The 13,944-nt window shown below is 35.8% G+C and overlaps 2 protein-coding genes across 2 annotated transcripts; one reads left to right on the top strand and one right to left on the bottom strand.

Annotated features, from left to right (window-relative positions):
- The first annotated feature begins 4,216 nt into the window (after positions 1-4,216).
- On the top strand, positions 4,217-9,389 carry ROS3 (RNA-binding (RRM/RBD/RNP motifs) family protein). Its single transcript, XM_028267048.2, has 4 exons — positions 4,217-4,706; positions 6,951-7,175; positions 7,388-7,819; positions 8,174-9,389. The coding sequence occupies exons 1-4, from the start codon at positions 4,431-4,433 to the stop codon at positions 9,155-9,157; spliced, it is 1,917 nt and encodes a 638-aa protein (XP_028122849.2). The 5' UTR covers positions 4,217-4,430; the 3' UTR covers positions 9,158-9,389.
- A 1,054-nt stretch (positions 9,390-10,443) lies between these two features.
- On the bottom strand, positions 10,444-13,442 carry LOC114319965 (RNA-binding CRS1 / YhbY (CRM) domain protein). The gene is made up of 4 exons (XM_028267049.2): positions 13,284-13,442; positions 12,866-13,199; positions 11,471-11,872; positions 10,444-10,960 (listed from the first exon to the last, which is right to left on the bottom strand). The coding sequence occupies exons 1-4, from the start codon at positions 13,370-13,372 to the stop codon at positions 10,487-10,489; spliced, it is 1,299 nt and encodes a 432-aa protein (XP_028122850.1). The 5' UTR covers positions 13,373-13,442; the 3' UTR covers positions 10,444-10,486.
- Between the last annotated feature and the right edge of the window lie 502 nt (positions 13,443-13,944).

The raw sequence follows: 13,944 nt of genomic DNA, 5'->3' as shown, positions 1-13,944 counted from the left end.
ACTCTTCTGCTCATCCAGAAATTGTTACAGAGACCCTTTCAGAATTTGATTTGTTTATTAGTAGAAAGAGAAGTAAAAAAATGAAGAATGTAAGATCAAAGTTGGACCATTATCTAGAAGATGATGTTTTGCCAAAAACTTCAGGTTTTGATGTTTTGAATTGGTGGAAAGCTAGTGGACCAAAGTATCCGACTTTACAGGCAATAGCTAGGGACATTTTAGCTATTCCTGTATCCACTGTTGCTTCTGAGTCAGCATTTAGTACTAGTGGACGGTTGGTGAGTCCACATCGTAGTAGACTTCATCCAAACACATTAGAAGCATTAATGTGTGCACAAAGTTGGTTGTGGGGTGAAGAGATGAAAGGTATTATTTCATCTAATTTACATATTATTATTTCACTTTTTATTATTTATATTACCATGGAATAATTTAACTATTGAATTTATATTCTTTACTTTTTAGGAAATTCAACATTGGAATCGGTGGGCTATGCAACTATATATAATGATGATGAGATCGACTCGGATCAGTCATGTGCCACTTTTGTGTTAGTTGTCATCTTTTTTGTTGTAATTAACATTTTTTTACATTTTATTATTAGTATTAATTATTTATTTTTTTTCTTTTTGTTATTTAACAGGAGTTCAAGTTGAAGGAGATAATGGAAGTTGTGTGGTTTGTATGGGTTTGAAGAAACAATGGATTTGTTTTTTTATGTTGTAATGGATATTTTTATTTTTATTTTTAATTTCAATTTTTGGGTAACCTATCCCTTGCGGGTTGTGCTTGGGATTAATTATTCTCTTTTGCTACTTGTTGAATTTTCTTGTGTGCTGCTGGACACATGTTTTGGTTGTGTTATTTTGTTGCTACAGGATGCTTTGTGTGTGGGTTGTGTATGTATGGCCTGCTGAATTAATGTTTATTGACGTTTTGATACAAGATGTTTATTGATATTTCTTGATATAAATGGATGTTGTTACAGATTTATGAATGTTGCTATTGCTACAGATTTATGGATGTTGCTACAGATTTATTGATGATAGCTTCATTTATGGATGTTGCTACAGATGATGTTTTTTAAATGGATGTTTATTGAAAAAATGATATTCCAACTGATGGATGTTGCTACAGATCTAATTAATTAAAAAAATGAAGCTATTAGGGTTGATATTGATATATTCCAAAATTTATACATCCAGTAGTGAAGGTGATTGAGAATGTTTATTGATGTTTATAGATTTTTACATAAAAAAAAAAAAAAAAACTGGGGATTATCCGGGGTCGGGGATCCTCGGTGGGGATGGGGCCGAAATATAGGTCCCCATCGGGGATCGGGGACGGGACCGGGACTGGGGGGAGTATTATTTTCGGGGATCGGGGACGGGGGGGTAGTCCCCGGCCCCGCCCCGCCCCGTTGCCATTCCTACCCACTCGCCACTACCACCCACCCTTCGCCACCACCACCACCACCCACCACCCGCCACTACCATCCACCGCCTGCCACCTACTTGCCACCATCATTCACCACCTGCCACCGCCAGCCACCCACCACCACCAGCCATCTGCAACCCACCTGCCGCCACCACTACTATCATCCACCACTCACCACCCACCACCACCACCACCCACTCGCCACCACCTACCACCCGCCACCGTCACCCACCCACCGCCACCACCGTCCGCCACCACCTACCACCACTCGCCATCCGCCACCCACCTGCCACCACCACCCATCACCCGTCGCCACCACCACCAACACCCACTTGCTACTACCCACCACCCGCCATCGCTACTAACCCACCCACCATCACCACCCACCCGCCACCACCCGCCATCCGCCATCCGCCACCCACCTGCTGCCACAACCTACCGCCCGCCACCACTACCCACTCGCTACCACCCACCACCTGCCACCGTCACCCACCCACCCACCATCACCACCCGCCACCTACCCGCTACCACCACCCACCCACCAGCACCAACCACCACCACCCGCCACCACCACCCACTCGCTACCACCCACCACCGTCACCCACCCACCCGCCATAACCACCCACCCACCACCACCAGCTACCCACCACCTACCGTCACCATTTTCCAGCACCGTCTTCCGCCGCCACTTGCCATTTCTCACTCTTTTTTTTATTTAAAATTTTTTTTAAACATTTTGTCAATTACCAAACGCGCTTATAGTTTATGTTTTTCTAAAAATAAACAAAAACCAGTTTATAAAATTTTTGTAAATATAAACTGAAAACGTAAACGTTACCAAACACACCCTAAGTAAACAGAAGGTTGATAATAGGTATGGAATCATGGTTTGAATTACATACCAAATACAACCTTACATTTTGTTTAATAATTTAAAATTCATATTTTTAATTTATTATTTGTCAGTCATTTTGGCTATACCTACAATTTATTTTTATTCTACTTACCAATTAATAGTAACTAGATTTTGTTGAGTAGTAATCATGTTTGATTGAATCGTAAGTCAAATTTGATGAAATAGTAAATAAAGCATGAACGAGTAGTAAGTAGAGAGTTTGATTGATGAGTAATTGAGGTCTAATTGAGTAATAAGTAAAATATCATTAAATACTTGCCATTTATAAGCAAAATACTAACTATTCGTTTTGATTCTACTAACCACGCATTGTGACTCTACTTACCACTTAATATTTCATTATATTATAATTTTTGTATACTTACTAATTGTTACTAGTTTACTTGTCACTTCTTGTAACATGACACAACTTTATTAGGCCTAGTCTGGCATAATATAAAAAAGATAAAAAGTTAAAAAGTTGTTATATTATTTAAATCACATCATCTCATTTAAATCACATCATTTCTTTATCACATCACTTAAAACTCAACTCATATTTCACGTTTTTTCGTAAAAAGTTAAAAAGTACACTTATTTAGATCATCCTAAATAATCTCTTAATATTGTATAACTCAAAATTAATTTAAAATTTGATTACACAACTTTAAAGTTTGTTCAGTAAATAGTAAGTAGTGTTCAATCTCAAACTAAACTGCATGGCTTTATTTATTTTTTTAATACATGATTTGGTCTTAGTTTTTAAAATTAGCAAACCATACTTCACGATTTGGTCTGTAATTTTATAGTTACGAGTATGATTTGGAACCGAATTAATCTGTTTATTTATATATGTATGTATGTATATATATATATATATATAATTTATTATTTACTGTTAACACTCACTTGATTAGTATTACATTTTTATACATAAGTTGTTAATCCTATATGTTTACGAGTGTGATTTTGTATAGTAGTTGAATTAGTTATAAACAATCATTTAAAATACTTTTGTTTGCAAAATGTTGAAATATATATTTAAATAAATTACGAGTAATATTTTGTGATTATATTATGAAAAGTGTGATTTCAAACCAAATCAAATTTCAGTTTGCCTTCGTTTGGCATTTTAGGTTTTTGGGCTTTTTGGCTAACATAGTTACAAAAAGACAAAATAGGTTATTTAGCCAAATAAGATAAAATGTCACATCTAAATCATAATCACTTCATTTTTTCTCTCACAAAAGTCAGAAAATTAAAAAACCTATCACAAATGAGATTTTTTAACTCAAGCTAAAATAACAAAAAACTAAAAAGTTAAAAAGTCAATTCACATTCCAAACGAAGCCTTTACTGGTTTAGTCTGATTTGACTATAAGATTTTTATGATTTAATTTCAAATTTTATGAATTCGTAAATAGTTTGGTCGTTTAGCCATTAATTTACTCTTAAATGAACTAAATCAAACTATGCTTACCCCTAATATAAGACAACTTAAAACTTAACTCTACTTATCATTTGTTGCGTGTCTATTTACTATTAAATATAATAAATTTCATAAGTTTAATATAATTATACGGATCTCTTATTTAGAAAAGTTAAAACAATTGTAATTAATGCAGATTGTATGTAAACACAAGAAAGAAAAATGATAAAATAACGTTTCAATATTAAAAAAATAGCATCAACTTTTTTATTTATTCAACTAACAGAATGTTATAAATAAATAAACTAAATGTTATGTGAATTAAATCTTCAAAGAAATTTGATATAATTATGTCAAATTTTATAAAACTCAATTTATTTTTTAAATATTTAAAAAGATTAGTGTAAATTTTTTTCTTCTTCTGTATTTTAAAATAATTTGATGTAAAATCCATTGCATAAAAGGTGGCCACCTACTCCTAAATTAAAAAAGAAAAGGGCAAAAAAAAAAAAAAAAAAAAAGTCACCACCTCTGCAAAACCGGTGATTTCCGAAGGGTAAACTGTGTTGAGAGAGTGGTATGGTATAAAAAAATCATTTTTCTGTACCGTAGGACTCCTGTAGTTGGACCCTAAATTTCTATACAGGATTAGGGTTTTGGGGAGGAGAAATGGCAGGTGAAGGATTGAATATCAGAAAAACCAGTACCAGTATTTGCGAGAACGACGAAGAAAAAGATGAAAACAATGGCACATCAACAACAACGACGACAAGGATATTCGTTGGGGGTTTGGGAGCGACCGTGAAAGCTGAAGATCTTCGCAACACTTTCTCTTCTTTGGGGACCATTGATTCAGTGGAGATAGTTCGCACCAAAGGTCGCAGCTTTGCTTACTTCGACTTCCTTCCTTCTTCCCAGAAATCTCTTTCCAAGCTTTTCAGCACGGTATTTCTTTCTGGGATCTCCATGCATTGTCCAAAACTACTTTGTATTGATGGGTTTTTCTAGGTTTCTATCCTAACATTAGAGCATCTCCAATTTCATCTAGTTTGATTCAAGTTTCAAATTTTAGTAAAAAGTTTGATTTGATATGAACTACTCCAACCCTTTAATCAAATTTTCATCAAAATATTAATTTGCCTTTTCATCAAATTTGATTAAAAAAAAAAAAATCTATCTCCAATGGGTTTCTTTTTTAAATTTTCATCAACTTCAAATTTGATGAAGGGTTTGATGGGTTCTCAATTTGATGGAAAAAAATGACTCTCCCTTGATTTGATGAACATTTGATGAAAGGATTGGAGATGGTTTTTGAGAAATTTTTAACCAAATTTAAAGAGTTGAAGGATTGGAGATGGTCTTAGGAATTATAAGCTAACTATACAATGACTTTAATTCACTGCCACTCTTAAAAGATGATATTAGAGATGCATAGACCAGAACAAACATAAATTTATGACATCACAAATTTCTGGGTTGTAATCCATCAAGGAAAATGCTTTACAAATTGACAAATTTTACAATTTTTTTATTAGTATTTGAGTTGTGCATGTTGTATTATTCTCCCAAATGTTCCAAATAGTAACAACAAATTAAATAATCAGGGGATATCTTTTAATGCATTTGGTTTTATTCTTGAAATTGAGATTCAACCAATCAACAAGAGGCTTTCCTAGACTATCCCTGGTCCTCTGATCACCTCCAAGTTCTCTCCAAAGTTCCTTATTATTACAACAATCTCTCACCAAGTGATTCAGGTCTTTTTTAAAGTTGCAATAATTTTCTTGTGGTTAGTTAATAATCTCCAATGGATAAACATCTATATAGATCCTTTTATTTTTTGTGGGATTTTCAGTTTTTAAATCCATTTCTAATTTATATGTCCTTCCTCACTCTCACTGATAATATGCTAAGCAAAGAACTTACCATCCTAAGAACCCTTCCCTTCCAGGTAGGTAGGCTTATCTTGATAGGTCACAAATTTGGGGAAGTGGTTGTTAAGAATCTTATCCCTATCTTGAGCAGACAAGTAGGTATAATGGTAGAAGTAATCCATCTCCATCCTCATTGATATTGGTGTCAAACGTAATGTGATCATTAACGTGAGGCCCGCGGGAGGTCAAAGCAAGAGGATGGTCTCCACACCACCAATATATTTTTTCATCATTCCCAACTAACCATTTAGTTCCTCTTGTGAGTACCTCTTTTGATTTAGGAATACTTTTCCAAATGTGAGAACCTTTTCACTTGTCAGGCCAATTGAAGCAGTTATCTTTTGATGATATTTAGTTTTAACAATCCTAGTTGAGACTCGAGAGATGTTCATAATTTGAGGCAGCATTCCCAACAAAACTTGATATCTTTTTTACTCTTGCACTGCCCCTGCTACAGATCGAATATGGGTTGCAGCAGAAATTTCTACCCAAAGAAATTTGGGATGGTTCTTCAGAATTTTGAGTAATTTCTTAGACCGTTTGAGAATATAATGTACCATGTTAATTATACAAAAAACACCTTAGCCCTTCGTGTTCTTGACGCTTTTAAATTAAAGAGTAAAGAGCAAGACCTAAAAGAACAACCCTACCAGAAAAGGATGAAAACAACAAAGACAGAAGAACAATAAAACCAATATAACATTTATCAACAACAACAACCAAAAAAAAAAAAAAAAAACAATAAAACCAATATAACATATCAGAACTCAGAAATGTGAGTTACAGTGGTTCTTCATGGCAAATTGGAAATGAACTCTAGGTCCAGGTATAAGGCAATTCAAAAAAGGATTTTTCCATGAAAAGTGTGCTACTTTGAGGGGGTACTTGAGAGGCAAAATCTTAGCTACTTTGAATGTATGTCATACTGCCAAGCTCACTCTGTATGCACAGAGCCATTACTATGATATGAGATGTTGTAGAACGGGATCCATTTTAATTTCAAATCATGCTTTTTTCTTTTATATTTCGCGTGGCTCCAGTGTACTGGAGTGAAGAAAAGAAGTATCATTTCAAAATTAGGAGCATATAGATCTTTTAAAAGTTGGAAGAGCAAACGATTTGTTTCTGTCCGAAGTCCAAATCTATTTATCCTGGTTATTTGGTAATTTCTTTCAGTAAATTGATGTCTGGAATATTGTTTCACATGTCTTACTTAGAGGTGCTTGCTCTTATCATCTGATCTGTAACTCTACAGTATAATGGGTGCATGTGGAAGGGAGGGAGGCTGCGACTTGAGAAGGCTAAAGAGCATTTTCTTCTTTGCTTGAAACGGGAGTGGGCAGAAGATGCTAAACTTGCAAATAGTTCATCTAGTAATGCTGTTGATGCAACTAGGAAAATGGATTCTACTGAAAAGCTCAAAAATGTCACGAACCTGGAAAAGACGGAGGTTCGGCTTTTCTTTCCCAAATTAAGAAAGGTAGGTGACTTTCTCTGTTTCTCCCCCATCCCGTTTTGATCGTGCAATCTCATTGTGTATTTGCAATTTTGCATTTGATCTGTATCATTTGCTTTGCTAACTCACATGAAAATTATATTTTGGAGCTGGGTTGAGTACTTTGGTCAGCAGTGCATGAAACTCTGCTTTTGTATGCTCACATGTGCTCAAAACTAACAGGGTTTCTTTTGTAGGTGAAATTGTTGCCTTTCAATGGAACTGGCAAGCACAAATACAGTTTCCAACGTGTTGAAGTTCCTCCTCTCCCAATCCATTTTTGTGATTGTGAGGAGCACTCTGATCCTTATCACACTGCCAAAGAAAAAGATTTTTCTGATCTCGAAACACAATGTGGCGGAATAGATGATAAAGAGCTTAATATGATGAAGTCAGTGATGAACAAGCTCTTTGGGAAGGAAAATATTTCGAAGGCTGCATGCACCGAGACTGGGTTGGTCAACAAGGGAGACAATGCGACTAAATTAGTTGATGACCAGCTAGTTGATGAGAATGAAACAGATGATATGACTGATGAAGACAACCTTGTAATGAATATGGTGGGAGGGGGAAAGAACATTACAGCTTTGTTAGGGAGTCGGGAACAGGAAAGAGTCTTGACAAATGAGGTGCAATTTAACTGTGCTATTTGGTGCAGCTTATAGAGCTGTTTGTAGCTTCTTTTTTTATTTATTTTTATTTTAGGTGTCTCTGCCGGTTTGTTTGGTGTGACTTCTTTTTACAGCTTATGCAACAGAAATGGCTTAAATAAGTTGGAAAAAAAAAGTTAATTATTTGGAAGCCAAAGGAGGGGTGTTTTTAACTTATGCTTTCTGATTATCAACTTTCAGCTTGTGAAAAGCTGCACCAAACAGGCCCAATGCTCAGTTGATGCAGTGCAAATGTTTGCTTAGGTTTTACTTGTATGATTATCATTTGTTAGTTATAGCCTGACATTCTCTCTTCACTTGCTTTGGTTATAGGTGGCAATAATCAATGAACTGCGAACTTCTAAAGATAGGCCATCGGGGAATGTGTTCAAAAGTGAGAGAAGGAAGATTGTACCTTCGGACAAGAAGAGAAAATCACCTCTCTCAGCAGAGACCAATGGAAATGAAGTAGTGCCTGCTAACCCTGAGAGGAAGAGGAGTGCAAAAAAAGCCAATTTACACGCATCTGCTCAAGCCATAGGCCTAGAATCAGGTATTGAGCAATCGAATAAAAATCTTTCATGGTCACAAAAGTCCAAGTGGAGAGATCTGTCTGGTGAAAGGGGCAACACTTCATTCTGCATCTCAGATATTATGCAAAGCACTGCTTCTACTGAAGAAGAATTGAAGTCTGACGGTGTTAACGTTCCCAACTTCACCAAGTTCCAAAACCAGAACCTGGTGAAGCATACAAACTTGGAATCTCAACCCAGCTGGTCTGAAGAGGCAAAGGAAGTTGCTGTAACCCAACCGAATAAATCAAATACAGCTTCAAATAAATATGCCAGAGGTGCATCGTGGCTACAACGGTCGTCCTGGACCCAATTGGTTCGTGCAACAAATAATTCATTCAGCATTTCCCAACTTTTGCCTGGTATGACTTTCAAAGAACAAGAGCCCTTGAAGCCCAAGGGCATGGATGTCACAAATTCAGCCGGAGGTGAATCCTCTAGAGGTGCTTCTAAAGCTTCAGGAATAGGCAACGAGGAAATCATTACTGCGAATATTTCCAATACTATTGCTTTGCCTACTGGTCCGGATTCTGAGCTGAGTTCTCCACAAAAAAATCTGCAGGTTTTTGGTGATCAAACAGATGAGATTACTGCTCCGAAGGAAAATCGTGCAGCGCCAGTGCAACAATCCGTTAGGAACTTTACAATTGGTGAAACTTGCACTTTCATGAGGAGTGATGCTTCCATGAGAGAGTGGATGAATGCCAAAACAGCTTTAAGTGGGCAACTCAAGAAAAAAAAATAATGAGAAGTAACTGCCCTACGTGTTTCTAGAAAATTTTGAAAGGTGAGGAGGTGATGTAGTTGAATCCCAAGTAGTTTGTATTGAGACTTCATTAATTGTTGAAGTGAATTTGAGAATGAGTTTGGCTTCATGTCTGTATATGATAACATTGTCATGATCGAGTTTTTCTTTCTTGCTTGTTCTTCAGGACCAGTTAACAACATTTCTTGATTCACTAGATTTTACACTCCCACTTGTTTTGTGCATTTTCTGACATTTGGTACAACAATCTGATTTCTATTTGGTATGGTATCTGTGAGCAAACAGTTCACGAGAAGGCTTCTGTTATTTTGGTTGGCATGCTCCTTGAATAATTTATTCATTACTTGGGTGAAAGCAATTTGTTTTTTTTTTCGGTTTGTTTCAGTTCTGAGTTACTAAGCTAATAAAATGGCTATTTTCAAGAAATGCGGGGCAAAAGAAAAGCTTCATTTCATCAGAAAAGTAGGCAAGGAAATGTAATAAGCGCACACAGAAAGAGCATATGTACCTTGAGAGCTTATAGCTCATCCAATAAGACAACAAAACACAAACCAACCTATACTATAACCAACATAAGATACCAAAGGAGCTTCTATTTGCACACTACACTTCCTCTGGGTGCACACCATTTTCCCAATTATTAGTATAATTATTATTTTTATTTTAATTATCATTGTGTCCCTCAAGCAAATTACCATTTAGGACAAAAATCCACTCCCCCTCAATCTACCACCGCTGGCTGCCACCTCCTCTCAATCCTACCACCACCGCCAGCCACCACCACCGTGAAACTTTGATGCAGCGGCAAAATGTGAACAGCAAAATCTGAAGCAACAAGAAAATCACAACTCTTCTATAACTCCGTTGAATCTAAAGACTTCCAGAATAATAGGAAAATAAGAAACTCTCAACGAAATTGTATATTAATTCCCAGATCTAGGAGGAAGGAGGAGGTAGGAGGCTGAGTTTTCGGACCTGAAGAAGGAGGTGGGGCAAGGTACAATGAAGAGGGAGGAGGGGCTAGCTCAGCTGGTAGAGCAGAGGATATTCAGTACTCCACTAACTCAAAATAAAGAACTTTTCAGGACATGTGAAACATCAGAGTAACTATAATCTAAACCACTGTTGGGGGGAAAATGTAGGACTTTACACTGCAGAATCACAGATGACCTAGCGACCAAGGACCTGTTGTAAAATTAAGACCTTGACTGACAGCAACCACATAAAATATCAAGTCTTTACCTCCCAAACAAAAGAACATCGTCAAAACAAAGAAAATTTAAGTTAAATCAAATCACAAGTTTCTTATTATAGTTTATTTTCACTTTGAAATCCTTGATTATCAGCATCCCACCCACTTCTATACAATGGTGATGATCCTAACATTTTGGTTAATGTCTCCTCTCCTTCATCACAAGAATCCAAATCATTTCTAGATACGTTGTCATCATCAACATCTATTTCACCTACAGATGGGTCTTCATCTAGAAAATCATCTTCAGTTTCAGATAGTTCATGATCTGTGGAATCAATCTCTGCCTCTGAAAGAGCTGGGGAAAATCCACTAATAGTTGAGTCAAGGTTCCCTTCTACGGTAGGTTCAATTCTCTTTGGCTCCTCATTGCCTCTTTTTGGACTGTCAAGAATTGAGTTGGGACTCCGACTATTTGGGCTGCCATAAAGTGCAACGTGTCTGTAATATAGTTCTAGTTCCTTCTCAGCAATCGCAATGAAGTGTCTCACGGACTCGAGTGATTGCTCATACTTTGACTTTTCCAGTGCCTGGAAATACAGAAAAAAATTAATATGTTGAGCAAGAGAGAAAGTACTAACACAGACAGAGAAGTAATATATCCAATATTGAGACGGAGAACCAGCCCAATTTCCTCCACCCTCAAGCAGTCTAATTTTGACTCCCTAGTTAATTTGAGCATAGAGTGATCATTCACATGACAAAGCAAAAGTTGCAGAACCCGAGGTTATCCAGCAAAGAAATTTAAAAAAAAAATAAATAAATTATACCACCAACAGTTCTTATTTGATTTTTTTTTTTTTTTGGTTGGAACAGGACAATTCTTATTTGATTAGACTAATCAAGCAGACATGACTTTCATGAGCTACCATTAAGATTCATGCATTCACCATAAAAACAGTTGCATGAATGGCATTAATTATGGTGATAATCATTTTTACTAAGAGGACCTTTTCGGTCAAAAATAAAATAAGACTATATAATTGAGAATATAAGAAAATAACAAAACCTTCTAGAAAATCAAAAGTTGGAAAATATACCCTTTTCTTGGACAATGTATCAATCGGCGACATAACTTCAGGCTGCACATAATTCTTTCCTCGGTAAAAGATTATGGTGTCATCTCCGATTATGTGAATTGGAATTCCACCACTCAACCTGGCAATTTCATTTGCATACTCGTGTACCTGACCAGGTTTACAAGGTTTGCAGATGACCTCGACAGTTTCATGTTTCTTCCAATGCATATGCATGTTAAGAATCACACCTCCAAAGATTCCTCTTCTCCCAACTGGTACATAGTTAGACCCTTTCTGGGCCATCTTTTTCAAATAGAACCTTTCCTCACCAGTTAAGTCATGTGGTTTAGGCGCAGGACACTGTAGTTTAGGAACTTCATACCGCTTAAGTCTTTCGATCAGCATGGCTTCCTTAATTTTTGCCTGGAATGGAACACTCAGGACCAGTATAAGTACAGATTTCAAATGATATAATGAAACAAAGAAAACAGAAGGTAAACATTGTTCAATTTTATTTTTTAAATTTGTATCTTTTCTGGGAGGCTGGGCACACAGTGAGAAAGAAATATACCAGGATATACGCAAAGAAATTTTTTTATCAATTGATCTAGTCATTCAATAATTGAATTGGGAGGCATGGTGATGTGATAAATTAACTTTCAAAAGCAATTAGACTCAACTTCCTGATTTCAGTCCATTTACTCAAATAAGAAATTGACTTAAGTTCATTTTAGGCAAAACCCACAAAAGGGGGTAATGTATCTCTCAACCCCTCGGCAGTTCTGACTCAACAGTGACAAACAACTTATTTACTTTGAAAGTAACTGAATTAAATAAGACGTGCTTATAGAGATTGATGCATACTCTTTTTCATACCTATGTGATTAAATGATGGTGAAAGAACTAAAAGAGAGGCATCCACAAGAAGACCAGCATTAGACTAAGGTGTGTGAATCCAAATCCCAAACTCACCAATTTCTTTTTTCTCCTTACCTTCCAAGCTAATTCCAACAAGGGTGCAAAATTCATCAACCCACAAGAATAATGTTAAATATTTAAAACTGTCCAAAACTACAAAATGTTTCCTCATTCATCAAACCGCCCCTCAATTACCAATTCCTCCAAAAATTTGAATCAATAATTGCAAACGCATCACTTTTGTACCCACGACTAGTTATAATTATAGCACGGAACCACATCCTACATACCATAAGCTATCTAACAATGGATGAATCAATCAATCATGTTCAACATCCAACATAACATCAGAACCAGAACTACTACAAATATATAAACAATTTGCAGTAAAATTGAAAGGAATAGCTAAAAGAAATGACAAACAAAAAAGATTTAAACTTTCAATGAATAACCCAATATAATATATAGACTGTTACATTACAACTCAATCACACTCACTTTTTCAAGTTTGTCTTTGATTCGCTCCTCAGCATTAGCAAACTTCTTCTTTTTCTTCCCTTTTACGCCGAGCCATCGGGGGTCTCTCTTATTGGCCGCTTTTCTCTTCTGCTTCTCTCTCATCCTCTGTTGCTTCAACCTCTTCTTAGTCTTCCACTTCTCCTTCTTCGGAGGATCGATTTCATGGGTCTCGAACTTGGGTTTTCCTTGGGATATCACGAGATTGACTGATCCGTGACTCAGATTTCTGAATACCCACCAAGGGTTCGATGGAAAGAATGAAATTTGAAGTCTGAATGGAGCGAAAATTGGATTTGATTGGTGGAAAATTGACCTGGAAGACGAAGAAGAAAATGGTGGGCATACAGTGAAAACAGGGATTTGGGAGAAGGGTACAGAGTGTGGAGAGAGTTATTACCTGAAAGTGAGAGTATTGGAGGAAGAGACGTTGAGAAGAGAAGTGAGAGAAGAAGCTCTACGGAGGCTGCGAAACAAAGGGTTCCCCATGTGAGAGAGAGAGAGAGATTGTAGCAGAAGCAGAGGACACTGGAAAGGGAAAAGGTCCTGTTTGGTGCACTTAAAACTTATCAATCAAATTTAAATTGGTAAATTACACTCACCTCATTTAAAAAAATAAAAAATAAATACGATTAATTTCATATTTTTATATAATTATTATATAGTATTGTTACAATTGAAACTAATGTTTGTAATAGGTAAATACTTAAATAAATAAGAATAAATATATATATTTTAGTAAAAAAATATATGATTATATATATTTTTTATTTATATGATTAAAGAATTACTAATAAAAAAATTAAAGTGTTATGTAAAATGAAATTTTAAGAAAAATTAATGTAGTTATGTCCAAAAATGTAAAATTAATTTTTTTTTTAAATCTCATAAAAGTTAAGTAGATTTTACCCATTTAAATTTGGGGAAATCGTTTCGCCAAATATATCAAATAAAGTTTGCACTAATTATTTTATTTAATTGGGTGTAAATTATTTTTTATTTTTTACTAAATTTGTAATAATCATTTGTTAAAAAATAAAGAATTAGAGATTTGCTAGTTA

This window comes from Camellia sinensis, chromosome 6 (assembly GCF_055761805.1).
Source record: "Camellia sinensis isolate YWXY chromosome 6, ASM5576180v1, whole genome shotgun sequence".
Classification (NCBI taxonomy): domain Eukaryota; kingdom Viridiplantae; phylum Streptophyta; class Magnoliopsida; order Ericales; family Theaceae; genus Camellia; species Camellia sinensis.
The sequence above is the reverse complement of the archived record's forward strand: the minus strand, read 5'-3'. Positions and strand labels throughout refer to the sequence as shown.

Coding starts and splice junctions, on each gene's coding strand:
- LOC114319965 (XM_028267049.2), bottom strand. CDS start 13,372: ATGGGGAACCCTTTGTTTCGCAGCCTCCGTAGAGCTTCTTCTCTCACT. Junction 13,200..13,283: donor TCCAATACTCTCACTTTCAG/GTAATAACTCTC, acceptor TTCGTCTTCCAG/GTCAATTTTCCACCAATCAA. Junction 11,873..12,865: donor TCAAAGACAAACTTGAAAAA/GTGAGTGTGATT, acceptor GTTCCATTCCAG/GCAAAAATTAAGGAAGCCAT.
- ROS3 (XM_028267048.2), top strand. CDS start 4,431: ATGGCAGGTGAAGGATTGAATATCAGAAAAACCAGTACCAGTATTTGC. Junction 7,176..7,387: donor TCTTTCCCAAATTAAGAAAG/GTAGGTGACTTT, acceptor TTTCTTTTGTAG/GTGAAATTGTTGCCTTTCAA. Junction 7,820..8,173: donor AAAGAGTCTTGACAAATGAG/GTGCAATTTAAC, acceptor CTTTGGTTATAG/GTGGCAATAATCAATGAACT.